Source organism: Grammomys surdaster, unplaced genomic scaffold, assembly GCF_004785775.1.
Source record: "Grammomys surdaster isolate TR1022 unplaced genomic scaffold, NIH_TR_1.0 915, whole genome shotgun sequence".
Classification (NCBI taxonomy): Eukaryota; Metazoa; Chordata; class Mammalia; order Rodentia; family Muridae; genus Grammomys; species Grammomys surdaster.
In genome coordinates, this window is record NW_021605334.1 from 32,481 (window position 1) to 42,584 (window position 10,104).

General features: G+C 38.5%; 1 protein-coding gene across 1 annotated transcript; it reads right to left on the minus strand.

Annotated features, from left to right (window-relative positions):
- Positions 1-1,661: 1,661 nt before the first annotated feature.
- LOC114634205 (BTB/POZ domain-containing protein KCTD12-like) lies at positions 1,662-7,954 on the minus strand. The gene is made up of 2 exons (XM_028782862.1): positions 7,834-7,954; positions 1,662-3,118 (listed from the first exon to the last, which is right to left on the minus strand). The coding sequence occupies exon 2, from the start codon at positions 3,110-3,112 to the stop codon at positions 2,234-2,236; it is 879 nt and encodes a 292-aa protein (XP_028638695.1). The 5' UTR covers positions 3,113-3,118; positions 7,834-7,954; the 3' UTR covers positions 1,662-2,233.
- Positions 7,955-10,104: the final 2,150 nt, after the last annotated feature.

The following is a 10,104-nucleotide window of genomic DNA, read 5'->3' on the forward strand; positions in this document are numbered from 1 at the left end:
AAGAATAATGTAAATTGATGACAGTTAAAAAAACGGTGTTACAAGTCCTCTGTTTAAAAAAGTTAGCGATATTTCTGAGAGAGCAAACTGTAGACAACTGCATCACGTAGTAAGTCACTAGGGCACAGCTCCTTCACTTTCCGTGCACTGCAATATACTCACCACCTTAAATAAATGATGACCACTTCCCTATTAGGTGGATGGAGCAATCAAGACTTTGGTAATACTGGAAACATGCCAGAGGGGCTAAGGCTAGTAAATGTATCTACATAAAAGTAAGCTAATGTAAAGACTAAACTGCATAGGGAGAGTATGAAAATGACAACAACCATAAAAATAGTACCTAAGTAAACTGGGGGGAATGTCTCTTTAAGAGCATCTAAAATGTGTTGTGTCTTAACTTCTGTATTCAACTGACCTTTAAAGGAGTTAGTGACCAGAGAGTATCTGAAGTGCTATACTGAGAGACCATGTAAGATTGTTTGCCTACTATGTGGTAATCCATATAGTAATGGCTGTCCAAGCCATAGAGCTACCATCCACTCAGCCTTTCTGTCCTAGGCCACAGCTGATTTGAATTTAGAAAATGAGATTAATGACAAAAGAAGTATGCCTGAAAAGATGCCTGGGAGTTGCTCTTCAGTGAAAGGCTGGTATACTGTTCAGGTCACCTATAAATTGTGAGAAAGAAAGCGAATGGCATGGAGAAATATGGAATCAATGAGCTTTGGAGATGAGCAGAGGAAAATCATATGGCCTTTGAGAGAAAAGATAGAATATCAATTATTGACAGCTCCCCAGACCCTCTGAGACTTAATTCATCTATATTTCCTTTAGACTCAACAGAAAAAATAAGATAAATGTGAGCTTAAAGTGCTCACACAATCACATTGCTGACACATGCAGAGTTTTTTTCTTTCTCAAGCCATTTTATGTGGGTTTTAGTTCTTTGAAACTTAAAAAGACCTGAATAGAAAAGGAGTTTAAAGACAATGCAAACAACAAAGGTGTGTGGTCCATGTTAAGGGCAGAATAAAGGAAAGACAAAACTCTCTGACTACTTGATTGCTAAAAGCTTTCACAGAGGTAAGGATGATTTTCTAAAATGAGCCCTAAAAACCTCTTTTTCTTGACTTGGTCATGGTCTTTTATAATTCAGTCACTTATTTTAGGCCCCTGATGTTCTCATCTGAGAATGAATACTTTCTTCCAACCTGGTCACTTACAAAGTCATTGGCAGGGAATCAGATAATGAATCTCAGGTGTTTTGTTTTGTTTTCGTTATTTTCTTGTTTTCCTTTTTTCTTCTCCCCTTTTCCCATCCCCGCCTCTAGAAAAGCAAAACACACACTCACACCAACAACCAACATAAACAAGTTAACAATGGGTGAACACAGCTAATTATTTGACTAGTGAAACTACACTAATTAATACATTTATATACTTACACAAAGCAACATTGTCCATTGTTCTCTTCCCTATATATGTTTGCACTTAATTCTAATGGAAGATATTTTAGGACAGTTTTTTTAATGGACCAGTTGCTTATGACTGAGGTAATATCTATGAAATACTTCCTTACTACATTTTTCATACAAAAGCAAATTGAGTGCTAAGCCTTCAACTCTTGGAAAAAATAGTCATACAACTGTTTGCCTAGCTTCTATCAAATCAAAAGTCCTTAATACTTCTGGAATTGGTCCACCTTTCTATGAACCTCCTAGAGAACTGTTGTCCAGTTCATCCACTAAGCATGGTAAAACATCTGCAAAGCACATTCACACTACCTGCTCTAATCTCTAGCCCAGCAATACAGGGCTTTCCGTAGGTGAATACAGATAGCAAGGTACATAATCAAGTTCAAGGTAGGTTATTACTGAGAAACAACTTGGAAGTCATAGCTTAATAGTTCTCAACACATGTAATTTACGTGGTTATATTTAATAGCATCCACTTCAGAAATATACCTCTACTATCTATACTGATGCACACCTCTCAGCAAATGGCTTCCACTCTACAGTCCAAAGAAGATAGACAGATGGACTGCAATGATGTATAAGAACAAAACCAGCAAAGGTTCAAGTGGTTATGATGAAAGAAGTAGCATTGTTCAAGATTATACAGAACACTCGGGAACCTAGCGTGATTAATGTGTCTATTTCTAAAGGAGACAGTTGGCATGGAAACAGAGGAGAGAGACTGGGGGTTTGTATTTCCTGGGTGATTTTAAGTGTCACTCACGATAGAAAACATATTCAGTGTAAGAGGTCCAGATCCTGTCATCTGTTTGGTCATGGGTGACAGTGCAGGTGCCAGTGGAGTTGCATGCTACCATGTGGAAGCCAGCATCAGCTAGTTTGTCAAAGGCTTGTTCCAAGAAAGTGAATTTGAGGTAGTATCGAGAAGTATATCGCTCTGGAGGGCGGTCTGGGTCTCTGCTCTCATTCAGAGTGTCTCCGAACACTTCCTTGGCTAATGAGATCTTACCACATACCATGATTCTGGCCACACGGCGGAATTTGGCATCTGTTTGGCTGTCCCTGCCCAGAGTATAAGAGCCTCGATAGCCAATAGTGATGAAGCCAGCCTTCTTGAGCTCAGAACCAGTGGCAGCTGACAGAACCACAGGATTATCAGGGCCGCTAATATGAATGCTATTGGTTGAAGAGAAATTGAACGTGGTTTCAATGCTGGGTGAGAGCTCTTCTAGCTCAGTCTGACATGAGTCATTGCCAATTGAGTTGAGCTGGTTCATTTTAAGAGCCAACATCTTAGCTAGTTCTGGCAGTTTAAAGTATTCTGCTTCTCTACGGAGCCGGCCACACTCTGGAAAGTGATCTGGAAGCACTACTTGCATGTCTCTCATGTAGTCGAGGACATAGCGAAAGAGAAAACCATCTCGATCTATGAAGAATCTCCCTTTGTTGTCCTTGATCAGTGAGCAAGGGTTCTTTACACTGAACATTTCCCAGAGCCGGGAACCAGGAATGCTGATCAAAGTAGGATATCGAGTTATATACACCTGGCCACCTACATTGAGTTCAATAATCTCAGGGAAACTGCTGCACTCCTCGGTCGGGTTGACACAACTTGATTTTTCTGGCATGGCCATGTTGACCTGAAAGAACAAAACATTACTTTTGAGCAAGAGTGTATATTGTATGGGGAGTCTGTTCATAAGCATTCGTTTTCTGAATACATATAGTCTGTATATCAAGAAACCCAAGGCTTTGGAGATCACTCAATACATAAGACACTAGCCATGTAAGCCTAATGACCCATCTGATCCTGAACCTATGTCAGAACATGGATTCAGTGCCATAGACCTGTAATCCCAGGTGCCTATACAACGTGGGGACAGGAAAATTTCTCAGAAATTCATTTGCCAACTAGTATAGAGTATGTAACACAGCAAAAACTGGAGTCCATCTCAGTACAAGGAGGGAACCAACTCCTAAATTTTATCCTCTGACCTTCACATGTTGACCGTGGTGTACACACACACACACACACACACACACTACATTTGTTGACTGAGAAAAGAAAATATAAACTCATGCAAAAGCATAACCACTTATTTGTTAACTGTGTTAACTTAGGACTGGCAGCATAGAAAATACCTTCATGGCTTGGCTTTGCAATCTTTTCTCCATCTTTGAGGGCTTGTATCACCCTAGGCAAGATCTCTTCCGCTGAGCAAAACCCCAGCCCTAACTGCCCCTTCATCAGACAATAATTCTCATGTCATAGCAGGTTACCCACAGTTTATGCAAGACTCCCTTTCTGGAACATTTCTGCTTTTCTGCTTTATTTTCTCAACTCATTCACTCTCCCATCCCTGACCCTAAGACAAACAACTATGCCAGTCCACTTAGTGTGCTTCTTTTCATTTGTGTGTATTCTTATAAAATTAATTTTATGGTTTTGAATATATATTATTATATTATATATTTCCTCCCTTTTATTCACTCTCAGTCCTATATTACTCAAATACCTTTTGCTGTTAACACCCTGATATGTTCATCCAACCACTCCCAATGTCTGCAGCCCAAATTGGTTTTAACTGCCTGCTCTAGTACACATCCCTGTACATGTCTTCTGCGATTTCCAAGACAGGCTTCTTCCTGTTTTCTAACCTTCAGCTCCCTGTTTGCAGCTCCTTGCTGACTGCTTTGGCAGTGCCTTGATTCTAGCAGGTTGAAAAATCACCTTTATGTGTGTGAAAGTTTTTTTTTTAAATAGAATTCATTATTATTTGTCTTTATGTTTCCGGCCCAAACTTGTCACATTTTATAACTTTTCCTATTGTCAGAAGAACCACAATTTTATGTCATCCACATCAAAGTTCTAAATCCCAAGTCATTTTAATGACTTACCCTTCCTTCTTATCCATATTTGTCACTAACTAGAAGCCATTCCTTTGGGATGTCTCTTGGATACACATTACTACCACTGACAATTTATATTGTGCACTAACACAATACCTTTCCAACTGCTTTGTCTCCTTCTGGTTGTTACACATTCACATCCATCTTTCCTACTGCCCAACACAAGAAATTATTAATTTTGCTTTCAGACCAGCTGCTATGACATCTTCTCTGTTTACTATGATTAAATGGTTTCAATTTACCTATATATCAAATCCAAATCTCTTACATGGAAACTCTAAATGATAAGCTAGTTGCATCTCCTTTGTAATGATAAGAATATATAATAGCACTATATAGGGTGTCTGTGCTAGGCGTTGTTCCTGGCTGATGAAGTGGTTACTTTTATCATTCACACACCGTTAAATAACAGATGCTAAAACATTGCCCAACATAAACTAGAAAGTAGTTATGCTGCTATCTAAACTCAAGCAGATCACAAAGCTTTTTATTAGCTACTTCATACTTTTGATTATATCTGCTAATATGCACATGTATGAAAAAATGTGTAGGTGACTGTTGGCTGCTTTTGATGTGTCTTTTTTTTAATTTACTATTTGTTGATATGTCCTTACTCAGAACTTTTCTTCCCCCTTCCTCACAAGTCTTATTTCATCCTTCTGACATCCACCCTATTGCTAAGAACAATTGAGTTTCCCAATAAAGAATAGAAATGTTCAAGCATTCATTTACCTTTGCACTCATAGGGTTTCCTACACTTTCATCTAATATAATGATAATGTGGAAGATATATGCACCTAACATTTATGAAATACTGCATGCCAGTCTTCATTTGATCTCTTCCTGTACTAACTCAGTTAATTATGTCCAACAATCCAATGAGGTAAATACTATTGATGTTCCCACTGCCCAGAGAGAAGCAGGTGCACAGTCTATTAACTTCTTTACAGGGACTATTTTTTTCAGTCTCTGTTTATACTAGAATTGGAACTATCCTACTAAGATGCTGACTCTGGCTATCTCTATCAAAACTTCCTCAAAGTCAAGATAAGAAAATGCATTTGTATTTAATAAAGCATATGAAAATCCACAGAATGCAATTCACCATTTTCACAATGAACACATATTAATAACATAAATTAATTTAAATTTTAAAAAATGGATCTGAAAGCTATGAGAAAATAAAATGAAGACAACAATATTGGCTCCCAAATTTTATAAGGTAGCTGCCCTTGCCTTGCTCTTAATTGGTTAATCCCAGTTCTCTTTCCCTTTGAAGTTTTCTCTTTGGATATGTTAGCTGCACTGAACCTATAACCAGTTCCTCAAGCACATTCATTTTTCATGTCCATGTGACTAAAAGTTATGATTCTGAATGTTTGTAATGTCCTTTTTATTTATTCTGCTAATTCAATATCTACTTGTCTCTTCTTGTAAATTAATAAAAGAACATGTCCGGTTAGAATCCTGACTCTACCAGTTATTAGCTGGGTAACTTTGAGCAAACTATAAAATTTCTTCTCTGAGCCTCAATGTTTTTTAGCTAGAAGATGAATATAGAAAAAACTAATTAATAATATAAGAAGGAAATCATATATGATTCATAACAGTAGCAAAATTAGTTATGAAGTAGGCAACGAAAGTAATTTTATAGTTGGGGGTCACCCCAACATTAAGAAATATATTAAAGGGTTGCAGCATAGGAAGATTGAGAACCAGTGTTTTAGGGAGTCAAGCTGAGTAGCCAGTTTGCCGCTCCTGTTAACAAAACAATGTTAGCTTCTTTCAAAAGGACAGAGTCCTTATTCTGGGAGAAGAAATCAGAACAAAAGTCAGGATGGAGCTGCACTGGAACTTCAGCTCCTGCCTTTCTCAAACGTTTTTAAACATAGATATAGAAACGCTACTGTGAAAAGCTACATGTGACACTATTCATAGCTAGGTACCTCAATGTGTGAGTGGTTTTTGGTAGATTGTTTTTTGTTTTGCTTTGCTTTTTTCTTCCTGTTAGAAAGAAAATGAAAGTGGTTTCTTTAATAATGAAAATATCAAGTTCAAAACAGCCCCTTGTGCATACATTACAGCATGAAGTCAAGGAGGACATACTCCCCAAACAGGAAGATGTTTATCTGTTTGTATGTATTTGCGATGTAAAAAACTCTTTTCTACATATAAAGCTTCCTATATAACTTCTTTCTCCCTTTCTCCAGCTCAATGTTCTCTGTCAAGCTGGTTTTGCTTATGGGGAAACAGCCGAGCAACAAACACAAAGAGTTCTCCTAACCTAACAAGCAGTCAGTTTTGGAAATGCTTTTCCCCCTTTGTGGGGGGTCTGGGGGTGGGCAGAAGGCAGCCTTTTAAGAAACCCTGAAATACCTCATTTATTCTCTTTCATGAATAAACCGGAGGCTGGTAAGAGTTTGTTGGTAGTGCCCTCAGTTAATCAAAGAAATAAGAGTCCCTGTAAGGAGGAAGTAAATGAGGTGACATTTAATAAAGGGCTTAAATCAGGCTGCAGAGAAGACGATAAAAGCAGCTGTATACCAAGCCCAGAAGAACTGAGTCGTATATTTTAGCATTTCAAAGGCAGTAAAGAAACTAGCCAATGTATCTCTCCATTTCTGGCTCTGAATAATTCTACTTGTAACCAAGATCCATGTTTTCCAAAGACAAAAGTCAGCTGTAGCAAAGTACACCGTACTGTAAGCTCATCAAAATGATCCGTGACTGCCAGAAAATGTGCAGGAAGACATTTGTGAGAAAACCAGACACTTTATAAACAATCAGTTTTCTGTTTTATTAAGCCTGAATTCCCTAGGTCCTAATTCCCCTTTCCTACCTACCGCCCTCCATTTTCTTCTGGAATCCTTTACTTTCTTTTCTCTGTTTCTTGGCTTCTGTCTCTCTCATCTTTTAAACCGATGTGTTTTAAATATTTACTTGTTTGTAAGAACAAACCCACATATTCAAATTAGAAAAGTGGTCCCCACCTTTTATACTGCCCCAAGTCAGAAATCCAAGAAATCAAAGTAGTTAACAGCTAAACTGGAAGTGCAAGCAAAGGGAGAAAACAACTTCAAGTAAGAATTAAGAAACAATTCTTTGCCTCAGCAATATTCCCTTGTGCTTCCAACTAGCTTGTGTCTGACTTTTTGTCTGCTCATAAAAGACAAGGCTAGCACCCAGATGCATTGAACCCAATCAAAATACTTTTAAAATTCACTGGATGCTCGAAAGCAATCTGAATTTTCTGAATTCTCCCCTCGGAAAGAGCTTCGGCTGCTTTTGGAACTCTAAACTGCTTTCCAGGCACAGGCTTCACAGTAGATCTTCTCTCAATAGAGAAACAACAGACGTGCCTATCCCCAGCTCAAATTCAGAAGCTCCGGAATTCCAGAAGCAATGGACTGGAAAGAAAAGACAAGGAGGGTGATAAAATAGTTACCTTGAGTCTCGAGTCACTCAGGTATGCCAAATTGAGCTTCAGTGCCTGTCTGCCTCAGTGCTGTGAGGGTTCAGCTCCACAGAGGAATGCCTTTCTGCTCTCCTTCCTCTCCCTTGCTGTGTGTTTTGGTGCTTGATTTGAGTTTTCCTCTTTAAAACTAGCAGTCCTGTAGACCCTCCTCCCCTGCTATGACATACTTGACTTCCTCTCCAGCCCAGCCAGCCTCCCGCTCTATTCTGCAGCCCGATGAGAAGCAAAAGCAAAGCAGAGAGAAGGCACGGAAGGGGGAGGGGGCGAGAAACAAAGGTAGTGGTGACGGTGAGAGGAGAAAATTTGTTCATCTTGGTTACAGCAGAGCAAGGAAACATTTTGCAGTCACAAGTACATGAATGATTTGTAAAGGGCTTGCTGTTTGTTTGTTTGTTTGATTGATTGATTCTAAAATAGGGCCTTCTTACATACCCCAGGCTAGCCTTGAAATTTACATCCTTCTGGTGTCAGCCTCTGGAGTGCCAGGATCACAGCTATGGGCAACCACAATCACACTGAATGAATTTTTCAATGAAGAATTGGTTGGATTCTGAGCTTAATATTAAGTATGTTTACTTTAACGCCCATAATCCTAAATGTCAGATAGTATGCTAAGAGCTGAGAATAAAGAAATACTAGACACATCTTTCTTTCTTGAGAAGAAATAAACGTACTGTTTCACTGTTATGGATGAGGAAAAGCACAGTATTGTAGGAACAAAAAAGAAGCATTCCAGGGCTATCTAGGGAAATCTGAAGGCTTCCTGGGGGATTAACTAAATGGAGTTTTACCAGATGCATAGGAATTACACACAGGATGAGATTAGCATTGCAGGCAGAAAGGACAGTGAGGAGGGAGAGGGGAGGAGGGAGCGGGGCGGTGGAACACACACACACACAATGTATTAGGCACTATACTTAACTGTTTTTTAAATGCTAGAGTCAAGACATTAGGCTATCTCACTCCAAAAATCCGAGTTAATGTTCTCCAAATGTGGTATAAACCCAACTAAAAAAGTGAACCCCTTATCTAAGTTATTTGGTTGTGTTTGCATTTCTTTCAGCACCGCTGAAATCGTTGGATTTAAATGTGGATTTCTTCTCAAAACTGGGCCATGCCTCTCTAAATCTTAAAGTTCTTTCTCAGTCAAATAGTAAAACATGTTTCTGAGAGATGAGTTTTAAAAATGGTTCAGTTTGGAGTTAAACATATTAATGACATGCATGTAGAAAGCAGGAAACTAGACTGAGTGATAATTTATGTTTTGTCATATAACAAATATCAGGTCAGTTTCATCGCTGGTAATTCTAATAAATAAATGAATTCGTTCAATATTCTCTCATTAATGTGTTTAACTGTCTGTCCTGGTTGTTTTTGTCAACTTGACACAAACCTATAAGTATCTGGAATCTCAATTCAGGATTTGTCTACCTCACATTGCCCTATAGGCAAGTCAGCATGGGGGGAGGGGCATTTTCTTAATTAATAACTGATGTAGGAGGGTTCAGCCCATTGTCAGTGGTACCACCTCTATGCAGGTTAGTATAAGAAAGAAGGCTGAGAAAGCCAAGGAGAGCAAGGTAGAAAGAAATGGTTTTTTTCATGGACTGTGCCTCCAGGTTCCTTCCGTAACTTTCTTCATTGATGAACTATTACTTTGAAGTGGAAGATGAAATAAAGTTTTGTTCCCCAGGACATGGTCTTTATCATAGCAACAGAAGCCTACTTAAGACACTCTTTTTGACATGTAAACAACGCCCTTCATGCTCACCAAATGGCTTTGGCTGCTTCATATATTGAATGTGTATGCAACAAATTCTAAAGACACAGAAGTGAATAAAAAGACTGTGTTTACAGTCTAGAGCAGTTTGGTCTTTAATTCTGAAACTAAATGACCTATTTTTAGTTAGACGTTTCTTTTTAAAGTAGTAAAATCCTCCCCAGAAAATTTACCTGCATTCCCAGACATTCTTATAGATCATATTCACCTTGATTATGATATATGCAAGGAAATGTGATACCGTTAAGTAAATCTATTTTAATGCATTCTCTGGGGTAGGGAAAGATGCAATTCTTCTGATGACTATGATAGGTAAAATCTGAAAAAGTGATCTGGGACAAAATTTCCAAGTGGCAGCTAAGTAGACAATAGTGTTGACTGTAAATCATTGCTTTTTCCCCTCTTTAATCTGTTTCTCTCTCTCTCTCTCTCTCTCTCTCTCTCTCTCTCTCTCTCTCTCT